Here is a 25230-nt window from a genome sequence, read left to right as displayed (position 1 = left end):
GCAGAACTCGTTTGTGGTTGCAAATATGTAAATAGAATAAAAACTTTAAAAGTGCATTACATTGTGCTGTTCTGGACTTTGGAATTGAAGGTTTAATCAAAAGATAAAAAATTTATTTTAAAACCCTTATAGCCCCACACGTGGGAAATTTTTGTAGCCCTCTGCATTTGATCCATTCACTCAATGAAACAGTGGGCAGCTGCCAAACTAGCACCCGGGGAGCAGTGTGTAGAGATGGCACCTTGCTCAAGGGCACCTCAGGGTAGCTGTTCGGTGGATTCAAACCCCTGACCTTCCTGTCATGGGGCAACCTCTCTACCTACAGAGCTCTCACCACCCATAATTATAAAAAACCTGTACCTCAGTAAGACCACACAAAGCTTGAACGATAGCTATTTTATTAAGTGCATTTACGTACATAAACACACACTTGTATATAGTAAAAATAATTTTACACAAACCTAAAAAAAAAACAAAAACAAACAACAAACAAGTTTACCAAACAAGCATTATATACATCGGAAAAATACTGCATGTTTCATCTTAAACAATGACAAATAAACGTAAATCTGCAAAACTCAACAGTCGAAACTCTGAAACATTTGAGATCTGTAACAGAACAGCGCAGAGTTTGATGTACATGGAGAAGTCACAGGCAGTTTAAAACTGTTATTTTAATTCAGGTCTAACGTACCAATTGGGGTAATCATGCAGAGCCTGCAGGCTGAAGACATATTGGAGACTTTATATGTGTGACGGGTATTGACGTGTGAGTCTAAACTGCTTTAGAGTTGTGGTTTCCTTGTGGTTGAAAATCATATGTACTTTCATTGAAAAAAAAAATCAGGAACAGCTGAAACATCACATATATATATATATATATATATATATATATATATATATATATATATATATACTATTTTTCATCCAATCCAATTAAAAAACAGCAGTTTATATACTTGTTCATACGTGTATATATTTGAAAGACCATATGTTTTCTACATGTTTCTATTGCATGATACAGTGTATGGCTTGGCAGAAACATTTCCTTTGATCTTTGAAAAAACAAAATAAAAATGCAAGCTTATATGAGCAAATAATAACCAGAGCTCTACAATCTGACTCCAAACTAAAAAATAGAGGTCTTCTTGTCTAAACTTTACAAATCCGTCTCGAAATATGGCACTTACAGTTAGAAATGATTATAAAAAATATACTGCATTTGATATTATTTTATTTAAAAAGCTTTCCTCTGAGACCAAGAAGGCACTGTAACCGTTTCATATTACAGAGTTTTGGCAGTGAAGTAATGTATAATACAAAGATTCATAGACACCTTTTTAATAAGGCATTGGTTGATATTTTGGCACCAACGATGACTGCTGAGATACACGTTAAGGCCAGACCGACCTTTTTTTTTTTTTTGATTACTACTCCTTACGCTGCAGGCTGAAGGCAAAAGGTTTACCAGTGCAATCAGTATTTATGGAGATTTGCTCTCAGTATGGCACAATTTCCAGTGAACGAAAAACTCAATGCTACACTGGGTAAAAGCTCTAGGCCACTAACGTGAAGCCGACGATATAGCTAAAGCAACTGGCTCTTAACACCACACAGGCTTTTTTACAGTGATCCTGAGGCACTATCTGTTTTCAGGTTGGCATTAGTCTTTGGTTTGTTCTTGCTTAGCTGGCTGTGTGAGTTTCTGACACAAGGAGTGGCAGCTCTCGCTCGGATCCCTCCACTGCTCCGGCTGGATTGTGACTTTCCGAACTGAGATCTTGAGGTTCCAGTTGGGGTGCTTCTCCTCCACTCTGCACCACCGCCGCTTTCTCAGCTAATCTCCTCATCCTCTCCTCTTCTTCAATTTTCAGTCGCCGCTCTTCAGCCTCTATTTCCTCCGTGGTGGGAATGGAGTTCTTCTTGGGTCTTCCCTTGGGCTTAGTCGGAGCCTCGTGACCTCCTTTGAGCACCTAGGATAACACACAGGCGGTCTTAGTGGACTCCTCTGGTGATAAATGGCAGCAGAAGTCAAAGGCAATGCTTGCTATTATAGTAATTAAGTGAAGACATATCGCTACTGGCTCCGCCTTGTGCACTCATTTATCTTTAACGATTTCAGGTCTTTTTTGTTCTCTCAGTTGTTGACCCTTCTACAAAAAGTGTTTGCTCTCGCTGCCGTCATCATCAGTCACACTACACTCTGCCTCTCCGCACCCTCCACTTCCTTCCATGTTGCTATATTTACTTAATATTGTAGCATAAAATAGTAGCAGCAAACATTTCTAAAACGGTGGTGTACAATGAAAACAAAATAATCCAAAATGAAAAGGAAGCAAAAAACAAATATTACTGGCCTGCATGCAAAAAGCATTCATAATAACACATTCAGTTTTTGTACTTAATTACAGATAATCCTTTTTCTCATAAAAGAATCAAACAACATTTAATCAAAATGCTTTTGTCCAAATAATCTGAATTTAGATTTGATTTACCCAAAACTAACATTGCCTTTGGCTTCAGTATTATTACTTTATTGGCTCATTTTGGCAAAGAAGATCATACACATTATTGCCAGTTGCAGTGTTAGTATAAGACGTTGTCATTTTTCCAATTCCACTACCGACGGCCTTTCCAGTTAAGAATATTTGTTGAATCTGACTTGTACAACTAAAAACACGTCAAGCTTTACTTCAGAACTTACCATTTTCTTCCACTTCATACGCCTGTTTTGATACCATGTCTTCACCTGAAGCTGTGTGAGACCAAGCGACTGTGCCAGGTCTAACCTGCAGAAGCACAAAAAAAACAAGATAAAGTTTACTTATGTATATATTTTAGTGTGCTTGTTCCAGTACAGTCCTGGAACCTATCCAGGACATATATCATTACTGTTGGCATGCTTTAAACATCAGTTTCTCTTCACACGAACACAAAAATGAAGAAATCTTGACACTAATTGTGCTCTGTGAATTATAGACTATGATTTCAACTATATAATGCAATTTCATGCCTAAAGGTTCGCAACACTGAAAACTTAAAAAGAGCATTAGGCCACACTCTGTTTAAGCATCTCACGCCAGAGATTATATGCCAGGAACTCCAGTCTGACACTGTACACCTGCAGCCATCTATGCCAACATCGGTAATCCCATCATAGCGCTCGTAGCTGGATAATTGAGACCGTCGGAGAAAATTCAGAATGCATCCACCACATGTGGTGATCCATGACTAATAGGGCTATTTGTTGGTGTGTAATATAAAACCTCAGGAAGGGCCAGATAAAGTGGACAAGGCATCCATTAGTAGAAAGAAAAGTTCTTTTTTTTCTTAAATGAGATTTCCTCTTCCCTGATCTTACTCCAGGTCTTTAACAGCCAGATGAAGGATTTTTCACGACCAGCACCCCCCAGGGACAGGAGCTGACTTTCATTTGATGGTGATAGTGAAAACCAAGACAGCAAAAAAGAGAGAACAAAATCTAAAAAACAGAGCTACAGAAAAACAAATCCCTGAGATTCATGGATCTATCTGCATTACCTTATACTAGACAAGAAGCATGTGTGTCCGTGCGTGCCAGTGTGTCTAAAAAGACAAGACATGAGGGCAATTGAGCTGTCCATCAGATTTCTATAGATGTAGAGTAAAAACTGGAGGCTAGAAACAGTAATTGCAAAAAAAGCAAAACACCCCAATTATTTATAGTCATTAGTTCTCAATGGGGAAAAACCACACGCACACAGCAGTACAAACAGTATCTGAGTCACTCCCTCCAGGCCACTGCAAGGCCGCCATTTTGTTCTGTTCTCACACTTTTCACGGGACTCCTGGGTGAAACTGAATACCTCTTAACAAGGGCGATGATGATAAAGATGACGATCATTAGAACACTTGTAATAATACTCGGAAGTGTAACAAAATCATTACCGCTCCGCGATATAAATACTTTAAAGTCGTTTTTTTTTTCAGGAATATTTTTGGTTTTGCTTCTGTCCGCCCCCGCGCATACTCTCAGTTCGAGACCGCAGAGATTCTCGGCCAAGAAAAGGGAAGAGGGAAGCTAAGTTGTCTTTGGATCATAACAAACCTAAGTGAGGCGCATGCCACACCTTTGATGTGGGGTTTTAAAAGGGGATTTTCTCTGTTGATGTTTTTCCACTACCTGGGTGTTTAATTAATTTTCAACACAGTGTCAGAATCGGATATTTTGACAGGACACAGTATTTTGGCACAGTATTTCATACGGGTAGTTGGTTTTTGATCACTCAGTTGTACTCTGCCTCGGGGCCTCTGCTTAAGATGAGGCATGGCACCTTTCCAGCAGCTCCAGGCAGGCAAAGATGTGATACATTAAATAATGCATCGTGGGAGTTTTCCCCATGGAGAGGATGTAAATGGAATGACAAATAAATCTGGTTTAATCCAGAAATGCTAATTTATTTTTAGATCGCACGTAGCACACAGTTACACTGCAATGAGTGCAACGAGGACGATGCGTTTGCAACATGTTCCTGCAAAGAGGAGCTATGTCAGTGTGTAAACAGGTGAACATGTTGCAGCAGTTATTTACGTTTTTATCACCACTCTCTATGCATATTAAAAAATGAATAAGGGGGAATAAGGGGGTACAGAGGTGCACGAAATCTCTACGTGAAGGTTCACAAGCAGCTTAAAATTCCTGCTGCACATGTGAAGCTGCTTGGAGCGCTTTAAACAACATTTATGGCAAAATGCTCTTCTGGCTTATAATGGAAAAGCAGCCTGCAGGCCAAATATAAAGTCGAGCTCTACAGTTTTAACTGGAAAAAATACGGTCCCAAAAATGACCCGTAGAATGGAACTTAAGACACAGATATTACTTCATCTTATTGTAGAAAGCTTAATGCACTTTATGTACACCTGCAGATGTGTGAAATGATTGGCAGTAAATCAGTGTAATACATTTCTGTTTGCTTGTGTTGGCCACTGTCCCTGTTTCACTGAATAAGGCAGTGTTTGGTTGCTGGGGCCTTTTGCTGTTCTAGAGCTCAGGGTTAAAACGTTACTCGTGTCTCAACTAGAACGCTGAGGTAATGCTTTGGCTTTGACGAATTCACATTACATGAGACATGCCCCACAGGATAAATCAAAACTTATGATGCTGGGTTAACCGCCACTTGATAATTGCATCTGTGGCTTTGTGGATGTGCTCGAGGGTGCGCACGTTATGCACTTTCAAATTTTGCTTCGTGTAAGTTCGCATGCAGGTTGTCAAAATGCTATGGCTGAGTTGCACTTATATCACACTTGCTGCTGGTGCATTCTCGTCAACTGCATGTAGAGGTTACCTCTGACGCTTCAGAGGTTTGATTTCTTTTATGCAAAATGTTGGTGCGGATGAGGCGAAATCGTGACTTTGTTTCGTTTATGGGCTTTTATGTTGTGTGTCGTTTCAGTCAGATTTTAGTGTCTGCACCATACTGACCTATCAGGAGTGGACAAGTACTTCTGCTTCTGGAACTTCTTCTCCAGGCCCATCAGTTGCAGCTCAGTAAAAATAGTACGGCTGCGACGTGGCTTCTTCAGGCGGGGTGTGCTGCGCTCAGTCTCCGACTCGCTGCTGATACTGAGGGGCGTCTGGCTGGGTGACAGCTCGGAGCCTCTGGGATGCTGTGGGGAAAGCAGTGGCAGATGTGGATGGGCAGCGCCCGGAGAGGACGGCTGCGGGACGTGAGCAGGCAGGTTGGGCGGCTGCCTCGTGATCACTGAGAGGAGCGGGTAGGCACGTAGTGACGAGGAGCCTGGACACAAACATAGAGAAATGCATTAAAGTCCAGTAGTTAGAATACACATCCTTCTGAATCACCGCAGCTTTCAAAGAGAGCTATTTTGGACTGCTCAGTCACCTCGGTTATACCATTATCGACCGCCTGTAATTGCTTAGACAGGTTCGTTTTTAATTGGCCAGCGTTTGCCGTGAAAAGTGTTTTGGTTGTGACCTTCCTCATGTAGAGGGCTGTGATCCCAATGACGCAGGCTGTGTTTTACACTGATCCTCTGAACCGCTCAAATGACTGATTATTTTTCAGAGGTTGTTAAGCGCTAACTGCTTCCCAACACAAAACAACCACATGCACACCCACACACAGAGACGAGTGCAGGCACAATAAGCTGTAATAAAATCTAAAAACTAAATCGGACACCACTCAAATAATAAACTTTTCCCCTCTCTTATGTTCTCTCCCACTCTTGCAAACTACACACACACACACTTTTGCTCTCTATCAGAGAAGACAGAAGCAGCAGACGCCAGAATCAATAAAAGCAGCACTTGTCTGGAGCCTATGGGGGAGAGATGGAGACCTGGAGGTTAGCACAGAGGATGCAGTGGGTCACGCAAAGCAAATATAATATCCGCCAGAGAAAAAAAATCTACACAGCTTTAAAGAGTAAAACCATTCCCTTAACCAGAAATCACACTCAATCTGAGCATGGTGCAGGCTGTAATGCACGGGCTGATAAGGAACAGTGGAAAGGGCACAAGTGGTATTATGGGAGTAGATGAGGAAGATACGGAGAGGGATAAAATGCTCCAGTGGCAAGGAAAAAATAGCCAGTTGTCACACACGGAAACGCCCAGCATGTGTGTTTCTGGGTGCCTGTGGCAGATTTGTCTTCTTTAGCTTCTCGTTAACCAATAGACAACCTCAACGCAGTGAAATATATATGCCAGAGCTGACAGAAAACATACTGTCTGAACTTTTTCTGTATGTTTTTTCAAGGTAGGTGAGAACAACATGAACCCAGAAAGAAAATGGAGCACACTTTCTGAATCTTATGGTTAAATGAGTCATACATACAGAGACTTAAGCTATAAAATGTGCATCAATTCAGTTAAACCTCTCTGTTTAATTATTAATTAACAGCAAGCATGCCACATTTAAATGCATATACGCACAGCCACTGTTGCCTTCCAAACGAAGAAAGGCACATACACACATGACACTCTGCCTCAGGCTCATCGTGACATCATGGTAAGACACTGAGGTCATCGCTAATCCTCCAATGTTAGATTGGTGGTATTGCAACAAGTCTAGACAAGAAGACCTCTCTTCTGTCCTTGTATGAGCTTGCCATATATTCATGTTTCTTTTACATGGTTTCTGTCTTTCGCTCTGTATCATATCTATGTTTGTTTGAGTGACTCATCAGAGATAATAAATACATCATACATATTTACTGAACTATAATTTACAGGAAAAGTGGACCGTGTCAGTCACGGCTGTCCGACAAAAGAACACACTTTTGTTTGTCTTCACAACTAAAGAAAATCTTGTGTCAACAAAACTAAACGGTGTCTACCGAGAGTCCCCCAGAGGTGAGACGACTAACAAAGAATGGAGCAAAGAATGCTAGCCCTCATGGTGACTTTCCACTGACAGTAAAGCCATCCCTCTGACATGCTGTTGACAAGTGCCAGTGTCCTGTCAATAGTCTACAAATAAACTGTTTGAGTAGTTGCAAGAGCGCAGTTCAGCTCCATGCAAAAGCACACTGATACTCTTGATAATCACAGTTGGAATGCAGGCACTGGTACAAATGCTTGTAGTAACCATTACAGAAGACATACTTGCTAAGAATAGATCAAGAAGAGCAGTTTGTTAAGCACTCCTTTTGATACCAGCTGTTTTCTCTATTGATAACATGGTTATTATGACATAACACTTACTGAAAAAAAACTTTATTTTGCACTCATTTTCATTGAGTGAAGAGCAAGCGTGTTATTTTTAGAACTACACGGAAAATAGTTTTAATGCCACAATTTTAATGTCACAACCTGGAACTGCCTGATGCCTATCATAACATCTACACTCCTTCTGTCACTTGTTTTCTTTCCTCAATGGTGAGGAAGTATGGGTGAGTCATTGCTTTGCTATGACAAGTGTACGTGAACATTTGACATGTTCTGCATATAAACTATCTGATGACATCTAGGATGTTGCTCAATTAATTGCCTTTCTTTTTTGCTTGTTTGCTTTTGTCCTCGCTCCTTGAAAACAAATCAAACACTGCTGGGACAACCTGATGTAGTTTCTCTGTTTTTCCTCAGCCACAAATATTTAATTTCCGTTAAATTCCTCTAATCCTGACTGATCATAGGAATTTAATGGTCCTTCTCGGAATGTACCAGAGAAAAAATTTCTTGTATCTTATTGAGCGTAACTGTGTAAAAGTGTTTTTGCTCTAAGAGAGTCAGCCCATCTATCAAAAAGCATCGCGTTAAACGTGCTAAGCATTTAGCCTGAAACCCGATCTACAGAGGTGGCAGCAGAAATTAGCCCGTAGCATCAACTACTTTTAGAGACAACTTATTACTTATCCTTTTTAGAAACAGAAAAATCTCATGGCTATGCAGGAATGACAAGGAGATGACAAGCTGTCAAACATTATCCTTAACGGAAAATTGAAGACGTGTGTGCATTTTCTCTTTGTGTGTATGCATACTCGCCTGTGTGTGCCGACATGGGTGTAATCATACTGCTTAACTTGACTTTATGCTTAATGGGAGACTTTATTGTCTGCAGCAGATTAAGTTTTAAGATGGGATAAAAACCCTTTTGCTCACTTGGATTTCTCCTATAAGCCCTCAGCCAGTGCTAAACCAGTATGCAGCAGCCCTTGGGCTTCACACTACTCTTTTTTTCATTATGTTGTCAGGTGAGATTACACCACAGTTGATCTTAATCTCTCTCACCTCTTCCAGAAAACACCACTAAAAGCCCTACCCTAGGTCCTGCTGAGAGATGGAAAGCCAAATGAAATATTGTAAGCTGCCATTCTGCTGCTCACTGCTCAGCACCAGGTCAAGGCTCATTATCTCAGATCCCTCTGTAACTCACATGGAACAAATTCTATGAATACTGTACACCATTAAAAGCTCAGTTTATTTAACATTGGGAGGGGGGGTGAAGATAAAAACAACAACAACTCTCAGAATAAATGCACTGAGAACATTAAGGTGGTATGTTTAACTAACACTGGAGCAATTAGAAAAACAAAAAAAACACAGTAAACTAACATCTCATTTGTCATCCTGCAGTCAACATTGATGGCATCACTGTCTTTCAGCGGCCTCAACTGGCAGCAGGAGGCTATAACATCTTTTCCTTCACAGAATGAAGAAATCAACTTTCACTGTTAGGGGGCCATTCAGCAGCCAGCCACCTCTCTTTGGCCCAGGACCTCTAAGCCTGCCAGCTTCCATATCAAGCTCTAAAAGCCATTGATGTTGGAGAATATACTGTGTCTAACACCCCCACAGCTACAAATAAGTAGTGGGCACAGTGTTCTGATATGCAGGGCGGGTTACACTATCCATCCGAACAGAGGGGTGCCAAAGCCCAGTCATAGTGCCTTCTAGCATACACCAACCATATCAGAGGGATGAGGGAATCGTTCCCCCTATTTTTATCCCCCCCATCGCTGTCATCATCAAATTGCAGTGGCTATTATTTCAGGCTCTAGAGCAATTATCCTAATGGTTACCAGAGCGTGCAGTAGCCTTTGAGTTGTTGTGATTCAGTGGAAAATACAAGTTAAGAGTCAACAAAAAAGTTGTGTTTTTGTGAAAGGTAACATGGTGTACCATGAGATCTGTCAAACTGTAGTTTGGTTCAGCGACTACAAGACACATTTAAGGGGCTGTTTTCAAACTGACTTCAAATCAATGGTCTGTCTATCTATCTATCTATCTATCTATCTATCTATCTATCTATCTATCTATCTATCTATCTATCTATCTATCTATCTATCTATCTATCTATCTATCTATCATCTATCTATCTATCTATCTATCTATCTATCTATCTATCTATCTATCTCATTTCAGCAGCATGAGCATGAAATACTAAAACACACTAAATAACCTCAAAAAGAGCCACGGTTATTCGTTTAAGTCATATAATTTAGCTCTATATTTCCTTCAGTATTGGTCTAAACACACCAGTACACTGTATTATTATTATTATTATTATTATTATTATTATTATTATTATTATTATTATTATTATTATCATCATTAGTGTTTTGTTTCCTACAACTTTTTCCATGTTACTACATCTATATTTCTAGCAACACATAATCATTTATCATCATTTAATCTGTAAATACCCACCGCGTAAGGGACATTGAGGGCAGCATTTGGCAAGCCAGAAAACTCATATTCATCAAAACAAATGAGATAAAATAGACTGAAGGTTGGCGCTTAGTTATGACGGGTTTCTAGCGTTAGATTTTTCTTTATCGTTTACTTTATCTGCTGCGCTCTTCGTTGACCTATCAGTTCAATCATTTATCCGCTCGATAAAAAAAAGTTCTTAAGCATCATTGAAATTCACTGACGAATGGACTTGAGTTTCAACACCAAACACTTAGCTGATATGAAACGATTTATCATGTAAAGTTTAGAATGATGAAGATGAAGTCACTGTTGTAGCAATAATAGAAAGTCCAGACTAACTGTGATTAAACGACACTAGAAAACAAATATGCAAGCCTTCAAAGAGATATGAAATCTGGCAATGCAATAATGTTTATATATATTTTTTTATTTGTACTATCGTATCAAATCAATTATCTATCTATCTATGATCATTAAAATAATAATAGAGTAACTGAACACAATGTGGAGCTACGTTACCATATTGTTCTGTCAACACAGACGCATAATCCTCATCACCATTGAGTGTATGTCGAGTTGTACCTGCCTAATATACCTCAGCCTGTGTACAGGAAATAACAATTCACCAATCACGCGACATTTAAATATATCATATTATTCTGATTATTATTTAAATTTAAAAAATCGATTACAGTACTGAAATACTATGTAAGTGTTTCCATTTTATGCGTAAAATTATCTGCAACCTACTAATGAGTGCGTCTCACATATATTTTAAAAATATCTGTTTACTTTATTTCTTTCCCAAGTAGACGGGAGAAACGTCTTACCCGAACACGAATGAAGAGGCTTTGGTCGAACAATGAGTGAAGGACACACCGAGTAGAGAGAGAGTTTCTCAAAATAATCACATGTCTCCTTCGAGAGGATCTCGTCAATCATGAAAGTCTTGTAGCGCCGCCTGGCAGCTTTCAGCTGCCCAGGGGAGGAGAGCCTCAACTCGGCTTGACAGTGCATGATCTGTCCCTGTGCGTCGTGCGCAATCGTCGCTGCACAAAGTCTTCAGTAATTTCTAAGCATATGAAGCTTCAACCGTCTTTAAAGCCGACTGTTGGAGTTCATGCGTTAAAACAGCTCATTGCTTATCTTTAAAAATGAAGTTTAGCTTTCCCTGAAGTGTCCCGGTGAGGATCGCTAGCCTTTAACTTGAGCTGCGCAGAGCGGTGCAGCGGTAATGAACTCACTACAATCTGTGCTCACACCCACTGCTATATAAACCATCCCTTAACACAACTCTGCTGCTCTCTCTCTCTCTCTGTCTCTCTCTCTCTCTCTCTCACACACACACACACACACACACACACGTACTGTACATACAATACCTCATGCCCGCATAAAAACTTGTTTCTCTCTCAGCTTTATTTTGCGGACTAGCCCACAACTTAGAGCGCAAGAGTAAAACCACAGTTTCCAGAACAGAAACTAATATTATCATTAGAGCTATACTATTAAAATAATATTAATATACCTATCAAACTCATACATTTAATATTATTAGCAGTGTTTCAGGTCAAGTAGACCTCGGTTTTCAGGCTAAGATTATTTATTAACACAAAACTGGTGGCGCTTCATGATTCACATGAAATCATTTGTAATTGTCTTTAGCTGTAGACTAGTGCGTAAGGATCTGTCCGAGAAACCGCATGCGGTGTAGTCTATTCGATAGTTTGTTTTATTCACTCTATCACAGGCTATAACCTCGGAGAACCATAAGTTCATTTATGTGGGAATGTCGGGATAACTTCTTTCTTTCTTTCTTTCTTTCTACATTATACGTTTTATACAACATACAGTTATGTGGTTTGTTATTTCTTTAAAACTATTTAATTATTTATATACACCGCAAAATCATTTTAATTTTTAACAAAACAACAGCATCAACAACAACCGTAATAATAATAATAATAATAATAATAATAATAATAATGATAATAGCACATAAAAGATATTTTACTTTAAAACGGTAAACACAAGAATTTATGCTATAACGGACCCCAAATCTTTTGTGGTTACAGGCCATGTCAGTTGACTTATAGTCATTATTCATATCGCAAACAAGCTGCGGCAGGTGTAATTTATCACAAATCAGCATGCATGGCAGGATCATACACAAAAAGTCTTATTAACAGTCACTTTTCAACAAAATTGGCTTCCACAGAATAAAAACATCCTTGTTCCTGCTTGGCACAGAATTCGTTTGGTTCAACGGTGAAATCTATTTTAAGAGAAGTATCTGTCATTAAGCTCGAATAAAGGTAGGATGAGTGTCAGCCACGAGCTGACAGCTCTGGCATTAATGCGTGGAAGGCTATAGGCACGTCCAACTCGCACAAACTAATCTCTGTATATTTTCTCAGTGTTTTATTTCCCTGTAATCTTCATTTTAGAATTGTTATCACACAGAAAAGAAAAGACAAAATCTAATTTTTGGCTACTCTTTTGTTTTTAAGTCCACTAACGAATAACTGTTTAAAAGAAATAAGTTTAAGAGTGCTTGCTGCATAATTTGATTTGGTTTTTATTTTCATTTTTTTTTTTTTTGTGTGTGTGTACGTTATGATTGTAATAAAGTGAACAACAGTCTTCTGGCGAGAAAGGCTAGTACAGATAGTTTCAAACTGTCCGAAAAACGTCGAAAAGTCGGTGTCCGGGGGAAACAATTATCACAACAGGAAATAAACTGAACCCGGTGGCAACTCGCACCTCCACAGCCGCCGTGTCCAAAGTGTGGAGGGGGGAAATGTGGGACCTCTGCACGGGAAGCTCAGCTTTCTTTTTCAGAGGGTTGATGGCTTGATCAAAGAGGAGATGGAAACAACTGCTGAGGTGTCCGCAGAACACGTTTTACTTTTTAAGTCGTTGATGCACGAAAGAAAGAAGAAAAGTATTCTCTGGTGATATAATTTCTGAATATTTAAATGTATTTAACTTTACTTGTGATTGCAAATAACAACAGTAATATTAAAGTCAAATGAGATTCAATACATTGAAGGGAGTGGAGGTAGATTTAGTCCCCGGTGAACCCAGCAACCTGAGGTGGTGCCAAGCTCCTGCAGTCACGGCTGCAGGCATCTTGTCAGATGAGGCGGGGCACGGCTACAGGGGAGGCAGAGTCCCTTGGTGTTTGCAAGCGGATCATTTCAGGAGGCACGCTTCTATATAAGTCCACACAGCAGCGGCTACCGAGCGGCCTCTAATCCGCCCGCTCCAGAGCTGGAGACGCCAGGCAGATCAACCAATTAGAAGAGTTATGCCGCAGCCCGAAGCGTAATAAAGGCCTTCCTAGTACTGACACCGAACAGAGGATACTCTCTATTAGAGCGATTTGGGAGCATCAGGATGCAATCAGACGATAGGTAGATTACAAGCAAGTCAGAGCTTAGTTCAGAGGGTGCAAATACAGCTCTACTTTTGGACTCTGGGAGATTTACTGAGGGATCTAGTTGTCGATATTGCACGGGAGCCGCTGTTAGTGGCATAAGCGCTTTCGGAAGGGTAATTATGACATCTATACAGACATTAAGTGATTTGACGACCTCTGCACGAGAAACAGACCGGGACACAAAGCCTGATCGCACCGTAAGATGGTAGGGATCGAAGTCCTGCTAATTTTAAGTTGGAACAATGAACTACCTTTCGTTTCTGCGAAGTCGCACAAACCTAAACCTGTGCCACTTGCTAACGGTGAACAAGAACCGGTTACGTGGGACTCTAGCGAATAAGCAGTAAACCCAAACATAACTGAATGTAGTCAAGAGTACAGAATGAGTGTCAAACCTATGTATAGACTTGAAAGCATCATGAACTGAAAGGTCAAATAGGAGCTGATCATGTGGCTCAGTTATATTTACCACCTTAATTGATTCAATAAAAGGATGTGTGTGGCGCCACCTGTAGATTACTTCATAACCCACTGCACAAGCATATTAGTTACACGAGGTCCATTTATAGGTGCAGATAAGGCCTTGTGTGCATTCATTACAGCATGTAGCATCAACATACAATAGCCTACTTACTTAACTTAGCTGCATACACAAAGAGCTGTAAATAGGTTCACGATGTAGAGCCAAGAGCCTAAAGTATTTGAGTTGTAGCCAGATGAAAGACAAGGCAGCAGTCAAATGAAAAGGGCTTTATAATAATAATGCAAATGTTCATTTTAAAACAGTCTTACACATAAGAGTAAAAAAAAATTCTGGAAAAGAGCAAGGTTAGACGATGTTACAATCAGAAAAAGTCAGTGCCCTGTTGTAGTAAGTGGTGCTGGTGGAATCTGAAAGTTATTGTTCTTTTTTTGCAAAGTACCTGAAGATTTTCGTTTTTAACTATGGCAGCACCGTTTAAATATTATCTGCATAACATAAAAAAACTGCCCAATTTCTTTTTTTAATACTTTCCCCCCTCGTATTCTAAAAATCGCTACTAATTATAGCTTTTGTCCTTGCTCTCATGACAAAATGACACCCTACAAAATATCTGCAACGTCTGTGATGAAAAGCTCACACGAAAGAAGAGTACAAATTTTAAAATGCCTTAAAAGTAAAATAAAAATAATTAAAAAAATGTGTCTAAGGCATGAGTTATTAAATCTTAAAACTGATAGGATCATTACAAACAACCTGAGTATACACAATAATGTTTTTCTACATAGTTCATCATCTTTAGAAAAGTGTCCTCAAATCTGAAGAACTTAAGTCTGTACAGAATTTTTTTTTTTTTTTTTTACATCTCAGTATCGTTGCCATCTACTGTCTTGGTAGCCACGGTTGCTACCCCTATCATCATATGGTCTATTGCCGCCTCTGTTGTCATAGTGACGGTTGCCACTCCTGTTGCTCTGGTGTTGATGATGGTGGTGGTGGCTCTCTCGGCCGTGGCCGTGTTGCTGATGACGGCCAGAGCCCGGCTCCTCCGCGTAGCGCTGGCTTCTGCCAGTGCTGTTATTCTGGGATGCGTGATGCCGATAGGGAGTATTGTCATGATGCCGTGAGTCACCACTGGTGGACTTTCCACCTCCAAACGTCTGCCGCTGCGGAGGTTTTAAGGAGCCGTTTAACTGGTCCATTTGCTTCATGTGAGTCTGCCACATCATGTTGTTCATCTACAAATGGAGGGAAAATAAAAAGTCCTGTTTTACACACGGCTTACATATTGACTTATTTGTTACACAATAACAGAGCTAGTTGAACATAAAAGAAGCCAAGTGCAATCCTTGAATAACGCATATGAATTCTGTCCATTATGGCAATACAGTATTGTTTTTTGAAATAGAAACTTACCATGGCATGCTTCTGCAGATTATCGGGAGAAGAAAAGGATCTCTGTATTTGGTGTGGAGGAGTATATGGTGGAGAGCTGAATTGGGCTGGGGTTCTGTAGGAGTGTGGAAATAGCAATTTATAAGGGTCTTCAAATAAGATCAACATTAAGTTTTTATTAGAACTTTTTCTATTTTGCTTTTCTACTTTGAGCACTTAAAGCCCTTTTTACTACAAGCCTCATTCACCTATTCACACACAAATTCATGAGTGCTTTGGTCCTAACTAAGCAACACACACTCTGGATGCATTGGGGGAAGCTCAGTGCTTAGTGTTTTGCCCAAGGACACTTGAAGACTTGAGTAGCTGGTGATTGAACCGTCGACCTTTGGATTTCCAGATGACCCGCTCTATCTCCTAATCCACAGCTGCCCCAACAACTTACAGTAACTATTGTAGTTGAAGGGACCAGTGACTGAGGAGAGCTTCAGTGTCTACGTAAACTTCAAACTACTAGAAGGTTCTACCAAAGCTGCTAGTTACTGCAAGGCTATAGGACAGCACCCATGACCACATAAGTTATTTTTAACATCATTATATTATATTATTATAATTTATTATAACTAGTTTTGCAGGATGAGCCAAAAATTATATTGGAGTACTTCACTGACACACTAATATAAAAATCAATCTACCTCTAACAACAAAATAACAAAAAAAACCTACAAAACATTTCGCAATTTATAATTTACTTTTCTTTTAGAAAAAGATTGCGGAAAGAAAATTTCACTAGTTGACTAATTTTAAATTAACAAAATATTTAAATTGAAAATTGAAATTAACAAAATATTTCAAATTGACCAAAATCTGATGCATGAGGTTAAAAACTGGTTTTAAAAGTAGTGCAAAAGTATGCAACAGCCATTTGAAACAGCTAGCTTCCTTCTTTAATGATTACATCACACTTCAAATGCTGCCGAAGTGTGTGACACTTTGTGCCACAATACACACCCACAATATCGGATTAATTTGCCAAGTGTGGGTAATGTTGGCAGTGCCAGCACCAGCCCCTCCCATTGCACACTAGCACTGACACACCTGTGCAGAATATCATTAAACATCACTCCAGTTTAGTGGCTATGCCTGCTTACTCAGATGCAGCCTGCATACAAACATTTTCACTCATTTTCTATGTAATCCAGACGTACACCAGTTTGCTCAGCTGTCATCTGTGTACTTTGCACCTTGCTTATTAACAACATCTCATAGAGAGACAGATGGGGAGAGAGAGAGGCTGATGTCTAATGGGAATCAAAGCAAATGACACAGTACGTTGATTAAATAAGAACATACTTGTTTCTGGCACCAACAGCAATATGTAAATGTCTACTAACTTAGTCGTGTGCACTCCTGTTTTCGTCTTCTCCAAGTGTAATAAAAATTATAAAGTTATGTGACTGGCTGGGACAATTCTCAGAATATTTGGGTCATTTTCTCATTTCCATTATCTACTCACAAACGTGTTTTCCTGAAGTGATGTAATGGAATAAGGCAACAACGACCAGTTCATGGTTTCCATGTGTTTACATCTGCACTTTGACAGACCTGTGCCAATGACTATATTCGTGTCACATGGACCACGGGGCATACATTTAGAGTTTAAATATGACTATTATCTTGAGGAAATTTTCGCCTCTACTACCATGGAAGGATATATTTGTGACAGATTAGAAATTATCTGGTGACTGTGATATCCAAAAGAACTAGGCATCACAAACATGAGCTTAACTCCATTTTCATTTCACTTTACAACTGAAAGATGCTGCTTTCACCAAACTAGCTTTAACTTGCTAATCAGCATAGGAAGAAATTTTAATGACTATTATTCATTCCATTTTACAGCCATACAAAAAGCAAAAGGGTCGTAAATCTTATATACACTTATGATTGGATAATGTTTTTGAATTCTTTAGTCCAACAGTCAGCCTGTTTTGAACAGCCTACACAATTTTTATTCATTTATTCATTAACTTTATAATTCAAAGCTCAGGTGCTATAGTAATGGTGACTTGAAGCACCTGACTTAATTCTACTACATCACAACTGTAGTTAAGTGTGACTCCAAAGTACTGATTTGTTTTGGGGGGGTTTGGTGACATATTACCACAGTCTCAATGGACTTTATTTTTTTAATGAATATTTTAATACTTCACAGTGAAACTTGTTAGTCTTTCCTCTTATTAACAGCATGTGAGCATCTTAATTGGTACAATAAGATGATAACTTTTGATGCTGTGAGACACTCTCTTACCTCTGGCCATGGGGATTTGGGGTACTTGCAGGACTTGAATTCTGTGAGTTCCCTGGATTGCTGCAATGACTGCTGCCTATGAGCGAGCAAAACAAAATTTATATTAAAAAGAAGAAAGCATATATATACTTGATCCATACCAAATGATATGACAAACACACACTCTTTAAGAAAAAGAAATATCATTGCAGTAATCTTAATATATTAGTAATATAGCAAATGCATGTATGCCATTAGGTTACTATTGTTGTTTTGTTGCTATATAAAAAAAATTAAACTTAAAATGAATTGAATTAAACTCTTTCCCCTAGCTCCTCCTACAAGTGTTAATTAATCTAGATGAAAATGATAAGAAAAACTACCAAGGATACCAAGACTATAAACATCTATATAGCCGTTGGGAATTATTTTTAAAATACTTAAATCCTTACAAATCATATATATTACATATAGTAGCTGACTCAAAATGAATGGCTAAATTATGGCTATGTTACGTGCATGTTTTTGTTTGTAAATCAATTTTAAGTGCAGTGACATTTTTGAGGTCACTGGAACGTGTTATTACGCATATATGTAAATAACTGTTGATCAAAATGTGACACCTATAGTGTCTGCAATTGACTACTTTGTCTTATACAATGACTCACAAAGCAGAAGAGCAATAAATATATAGGATATAATTCACATAGAATTAATAATATTGATCATAATAAAAATATAAAGTTAACATATGTCTGTGTTTTCATACATGAGCAAAGCACCAGACACTAGTTGACACTAATTCATGCAATTATATAAAAATCATTTTAAATGACCCTAAACACTGACAAGCACAGAAAACTAACTATACTTTATACACACACTACCCCGTAGCTTTTAATGATATAGCATATTGTATTACTAGATTTACAATTAAATTATGTGAACACCTAACTCTCCAAAATACTTAACCAAAGCTTTAAAATAAATCTTTGTGGTGTAAATGCCACTAACATTTTCTTTTTTGTCATCAGCCTTTTAACGAGTGTTGGGGAGTAACAGAATACATGTACTGGCATTATGTATTTAAAATACAAAATATGAGTAACTGTATTGCGTTACAGTTACCGTTTAAAAGGGTGGTATTCAGAATACATTTACTTTGTTGAAATAAATGGATTACACAGCGGTCTTTTCCTGTTTCATATGTTAGGCTATGCCCTCTCTAGTTTTGCTAATTCCACACCGGCGGAAACCCAAACAAAACATGCATTAAGAGGCTCTAATGTCTGTGTCTCAATCCCGCGGCCCATGTCACCTCTACTTGCTGCCCGCACAATAGGGCTGTCACGATTAGTTGACTAGTCATGATTACGTCGACTATCAAAATCGTCGACGACTAATTTAATAGTCGACGCGTCGTTTGAAGCTTTGTAAGATCACAAAAGGCGCAGGAATAAGTAGTAGGATTTAAGAGTGGCAGCACGGTGGCAAGGTGGTTAGCACTGTTGCCGCACAGCAAGAAGGTCCTGAGTTCAATTCCACCATCAGGCCGGGGTCTTTCTGTGTGGAGTTTGCATGTTCTCCCCGTGTTTGCGTGGGTTCTCTCCGGGTACTCCGGCTTCCTCCCACAGTCCAAAGACATGCACAGCTTGTGGGGATAGGTTAATCGGATAATCCAAATTGCCACTAGGTGTGAATGTGCGAGTGAATGTGAGTGCGAATGGTTGTCTGTCCCTGTGTGTAAGCCCTGCGACAGACTGGCGACCTGTCCAGGGTGTACCCCGCCTCTCGCCCTATGACAGCTGAGATAGGCTCCAGCGCCCCCCGCGACCCTGAAAAAGGATAAGCGGAAGCGGATGGATGGATTTAAGAGTGTAATAACGGACTGAAACAGAAGATGGCAGCACTGCATGTACAAGGATGCCAGCTGCCGTTAAACCCCGAAGAAGAAGTAGCTCTGTCCCAGAATTCAAAGCGCAGCCCTGCTCAGTTTCTAACAATGGCGGCAGCTAGTTAGTTTTAATATTACTCTTATTATTCTTTATGGGTCACAAAATAAACGTTTAACATATTTTCAGGCGAGAATGTAGCTGTGTAAATCTCAAATATCTGCTCAGTTTATCAAGACACCACATATTTTCAAAAGCGCTCCGACGTTTTCAGAGATGTCTGTTACCCACTAGCTCGATAGCTAGCCGGGGGCAAAGCTCACTAGAGCCGGTGTGAACACCGGACTCCCGGCAAATCGTTTTCAAACCCACCACCGTCTTTCGCTACTCAGGTTAAACATATAGAAGTCACTTAGAGAACTTTAAAATGTTATTGTTTGGCTTTTTTTTAGTATTTTATTTGTTCCTGAGTAAATCGGTTTGGCTGAGATTAAAGTTGTAGTTTTTACACAGCTGAATAAACGTCAAGCAGACAACTGATTATCAGAAGCGTGAGATGCTCGAGAATATACTCCGGTGTCCCGTTATATTTTAGATAGCAAGGAGCTTATTAAACTTCACCGAAACAATCTGCAAATTTCATTAAAATTTAATAAACTATCATCTTGTCTTTATTTTAAGTTAGCACATACCTTAAACACTTAAAGCTGTAAGCTAATGATAGTTATATAAGAGCAGATGCTGCTGGTGCAATAAGCTGTACGTTTTACACCCAATGGATGCATGATCTGATTAGTCGACTAATCGCAAAAATAATCGGTGACTAGTCGACTATCAAAATAATCGTTTGTAGCAGCCCTACCGCACAATGACGTAAATATTTTAAAAAATTATTATTCAAAAAATAATTGAATATACAGGCGTAGCCATAAAGAATGTAGCCTCATGGGCAGTGTAGTCCGTGCTGCAGGGAGAATGGACTGCCGTACCCGTTATGTGTCTGTGAGCGAGGGAGGGAGAAAAAGGAGAGTCGAAAAGTACGAGTTGTCACCGAGCAGAAACGTGAAATGGAAGCATGTAAATATAATAATAACCACTGAAGCCAAAAAGAGTGCCTGACGAGCCCAGTTGTAAATAAGCTATTTAGACTCAACTGTACACTGTGTTCACATTTTCCTCCGAAACAATAAGTTCAGTTGGAGCAGCCTTTCAACGCCTCTCTCTGTCTCTCGCTAGCAAAAGTTGACGCAGACAACAAAGTAAAGATAGTTTTCGGCTACGAGCCCAACACACAACCCAACGTATTAGCCAGAGGTCCCTTTACTATGGTTTGGAGCCGCGGACCTGTTTTATATACGCGCGGAATAGTTTTCTATATGAGATTGCTACTAAAAGTGCAGCCTTACCTAATGTCCACCCTACTGTTATTCATTTTATATTAAGATTTAAATCTAGTTGGTATTGGTATGGCAAGCAACCTTCAGTAATAGTAATAAATCACACAGCAATAGTACATTGTACAGTGTAGTTGTAAAAAGCATGATAATATATTAAGTAATCCAAAGCCTGTTTGCTTTACATGTGAAATTGAAGTTATATTTGAACAGGCCCAAACGGGCTACTGGCTTGACAGCTAACATGTTTTTTTACTGGTCCTTGGCCGTCAGGCATTTGGTTAAGTCGCAAAGGTTTTGGAAAATTGGGTTGGGTCACACACTTCACTAACACTGCCAATAAATATCTGATGTGCCAAGAGGAAATACATTTTTTCCATGTGAAGTAATATTTTAAAGGGACAGGTTTGTCTTTGCTCTGGGCTTTAGAGGCAGTTACGCATCTAAATAATATTGGTTCTTGTTGCCTAGTTTTGCAGACATCTGCATAAAAAATGTATGGCTTCTTATGAGCACAATCAAAGTAAACACCACTTGAAATTGTGGTGCTTTACATGCAACATACCACATGTGGAAAGCACAGTGTGTGAGCAGTTTTAGACAGGAACTGACTCTACCTTTGCTCATTTTTTTAAACTTAAAATTTAAAAAAAATAAAGAAATAGTAAAATAGTTTACCCGCGTTTAGTCTTGTGCATTTGTATTCCTTCAATTAATTGTAATGAAACAATCACAAGTGATGTTGGCTACCATGTTTATTGCCAACTATGTTTAGAGGAGTTAACTACCCAAAATGCTACAGCTACACTATCTAGTAAAATAGTTCCATACCCAAGTGCTGATTTACATGGTTAAATATAAATGTATACTAAAAATTACTTTCTGGAGGAAAACTTTGCAAACAAGGCAGGCTGCATTTCAGAGTGAGGTAGAATTATATAAGTCAGACAATGCAGTGAAAAAGAAGTGATACAACTTTTAACTATACTGTCTCATCCTAGTACCTTGTCTGAAAAGACATATCTTTATATGTTAAAAAGTCAATGCACAATCCATTCTAAGACTGAAACCCTTTGGTTTTCCGTAGACTTGAGTGATTTAATTCAACTACTAAGTCGCTCAAGGTTTTGTCTCACTTCTATTCCTTTTGACCTACTATGCACACCGACAACTGTGCACAACACCGAAACCAAAGAATCCCTATCGGGTGTAGGGTGTGGTGGTTACTGTACATGGGTCATTGCTTTTCAGTAACACTAACAGTAGTTTACTCAAGTACTGACGTCTACTTCTTTGCGTGAAATATGATGGTCGCAGCTTTGTCTGTGATAGCTTTTTAGTTACTTATTTCTGGATAGTCAAACATTAACTGAAACGTTCAGTGTTGAAACCACATAAATGCACAAAACACGTTGAAATATTTACGTCATAATTCAAAGCAACAAAAATGCCAGCTCACCTGATCTGAACTGCACATGGATATTTCTCCCATTCAGCATGGTTCCGTTTAGTAGTTGCACGGCGTAGGGCACGGACACGTCATGTTTGTATACGGCAAAGCCAAACGTCTTCTGTCTCCCATCCGAGTCCTTTGGAATTTTGGTTTTGACAAGAGGTCCTGCCTGCAGAAAGGATCAACGAATTTCGTAAACAAAAGCTTGTGATCAACGGCTAAAGCTAACGACAGCTAACTAGCTAGCTACTGTGATTCGGGGGTGAAAAACCACTACACACAACGCATGTGTAAAACACCAAAAGACATGTAAACGAGACACATTTGTTACCGCACAATACAGCTTACAGCTCCACGTGTTAGTACATTCCGGTGACTTTATTTGTAAGCGGTTTCTGTGCCACTAGCTAGCTATTATGCTACCAACAGTTTCTAGTTTTGTGCACAAAGTGGCGAAAGCAGCACCTGTAAAAACAACTCGAACAAAAGCTCCTCCGTCACTTTAGTATCTAGGTTTCTTATGAAGACGGTGCGGTCCGTTTCCTCCTCTATTCCCATTGTATTTAAGCAAATCCCAAACCACTGTTAGCAACACAAACGCAAAAGTCCAGCCAAATTCCACTGCGACACACAAAAAGCGGAAGGCCAATCTTGCCGTAAAGTAAAACGCGTTATCCTTTCAACGGCTCTTTCACGACATCCACATACTTTTAATTTCGGGCCTTCACAACGTATATTTAAAAACATGCTATATTCTAAATTAATATACATAATAAAATTTTAAATGTAATGTATTATATGGCACTTCTCAACAAAAACACACACCAGGAGAGCTGCTGAATTAATGACAGATTTTATACAAAATTAAATCGCTGCACGTTAAATTATAATCGATTTGTTTGACAGCCAAATTTGTAGTCATGCAATATTGTCGCACGTCACTGACCACGTCACTAGGTTGGTTGTGGATTTAAAGAGGACAAGAAACACTACATGTCGCAGAAGCCTAAATTTATTTGAATATGTTTTTTTTTAATCTTTGCATGTTCAGTTACAATTATTCTTTTACTTATCTTAGAACTGTAATAGGAGGCTAGGGTTCACATTGGTATCACAAGCTAAATCCGATACATTATGTTAATAAAATGCAGAAATATAATCATCAAAACACGTGAATTTTACTGCTCACATAGTGGTTACTTAATAGCTATACTTGACCACGCAATATTAATAGTAGATGACTATTATCTAATTTTATTCATGCTTCTGTGAGACAGAATATGTTGTCAGTTTTATACCAGTTATTATTAATATTATTATAAGTAGTATTTACTTTAAATCTTGAGATAAAAAAAAAAAAAACTAAGCTGTTTAAATTCTAATCTGCAGTTGCAGGACCTCCTAAAATTGAAAAACCTTTATTAAAAAACAGATATGGTGGTGTGCTGTTCAACCCTTTTTTTCTGAGCCGACTTTGGGACTTATGACGGCAGGAGAAACACAGCTATCACTGACAGTGTTGACACTGTTAATAGAGAACCAGCATGAAAAATGACCTTGAAAGTGTGACATTAAAATTAGTTATTTAATTAGCTAAATATTTAATTAACTGCTATTAATAGGCCTTTGTCACAGTAGGAACAACATTGACATTCATTATTGAGTTATTCACATACTGTGACATATTCAATTTTCTTCAGTGAAATCGACAGAATACTGAATACTAAGAATACAGTTGGCCTGCAGATTGAAATGATTAGCTCCCACAAATGACTATCATATTTGCAGACATCATTTTCACCTGTTCTTTTTACCAAATCATTTTAAGTCTTTCTAACTAATTTATTTTTTTTATTAAAAAATCTGTAGGTCATTGGTACATGCTCTCGAAATAAGTGCATCTGATGGTGGTGATCTTGTTATAGTGGAGGTCAGGCAAGCAGCATGACAGGCTTTACTCTCATCTTAATCAGATAATTTTACAGTCAATGCCAGTCCTCCATATTAATTAGACCAGTTTAAAATATAATGACTTTCTCCTTCATGCCCCGGGAAGCTTTTCACAATTTCTGGTATGATTAAGCTTGAGTGGCAGAAGCAGGGATGGTCTATCATTCGCAATTGGAAAAGCAGCCACCCACCCACCTTTTGATTTTGTATATAGGAAATTTGTGGACTGCACACTAAAAAAAAATAATAATCCATACCTCCATTCATGTATCTGTGAGACATTGTATGTAAGGTGGTGTTTCCATCACTTCTGTTACTCATTTGGCAATAAACACTGCAATTTAACACCAAATCTTGGCTGTCATCGGGTCTCGGGGGATCAGTGCTGTGTTGCATAGCTGTAAATGCTTGATGTGTTCGGTACACTCCAACAAAATGCTTATGATTTATAGTACTGCAAGGTTGCAATGGAAGCAATAAAAAAGAGCCTAGACCATAAAACTACACCTGTGCAGTATGCTATTTGATGACTAAAGCCCTTGAATCTATTTTTGGATCCAACATTGCCATTACCCCATACATCTCCCTGATGCTATCCCACCCCTACCCAACACTATTGGAAGGAATTCAAGAAACCACTGCAAGAATAAAACACAGGACAAAGTGCGCAGTGATGAGGGAAATGGATAAATGAAGAGCAAGATGAAACAGGCACACCCGCTAAATCTGTAAAAAAGCTCATTAGAAACCCAGTGGGAAAAAATGCATGCTTTC

The 25230-nt window shown here is 39.0% G+C and overlaps 2 protein-coding genes across 2 annotated transcripts; both read right to left on the bottom strand.

Annotated features, from left to right (window-relative positions):
- Positions 1-906: 906 nt before the first annotated feature.
- barx2 (BARX homeobox 2) lies at positions 907-11394 on the bottom strand. The gene is made up of 4 exons (XM_085245570.1): positions 10990-11394; positions 5465-5780; positions 2705-2789; positions 907-1973 (listed from the first exon to the last, which is right to left on the bottom strand). The coding sequence occupies exons 1-4, from the start codon at positions 11174-11176 to the stop codon at positions 1686-1688; spliced, it is 876 nt and encodes a 291-aa protein (XP_085101696.1). The 5' UTR covers positions 11177-11394; the 3' UTR covers positions 907-1685.
- Positions 11395-14336: 2942 nt separating this feature from the next.
- rbm7 (RNA binding motif protein 7) lies at positions 14337-23183 on the bottom strand. Its single transcript, XM_085245569.1, has 5 exons — positions 22972-23183; positions 22513-22675; positions 17789-17864; positions 15499-15592; positions 14337-15320 (listed from the first exon to the last, which is right to left on the bottom strand). The coding sequence occupies exons 1-5, from the start codon at positions 23062-23064 to the stop codon at positions 14949-14951; spliced, it is 798 nt and encodes a 265-aa protein (XP_085101695.1). The 5' UTR covers positions 23065-23183; the 3' UTR covers positions 14337-14948.
- Positions 23184-25230: the final 2047 nt, after the last annotated feature.

The sequence above is a fragment of the Mchenga conophoros genome, linkage group LG14, assembly GCF_057382185.1.
Source record: "Mchenga conophoros isolate Kocher_MC1m ecotype Shallow Benthic linkage group LG14, M_conophoros_male_GT1.1, whole genome shotgun sequence".
NCBI classification, from domain to species: Eukaryota; Metazoa; Chordata; class Actinopteri; order Cichliformes; family Cichlidae; genus Mchenga; species Mchenga conophoros.
This window is presented reverse-complemented; position numbering and strand designations above follow the sequence as displayed.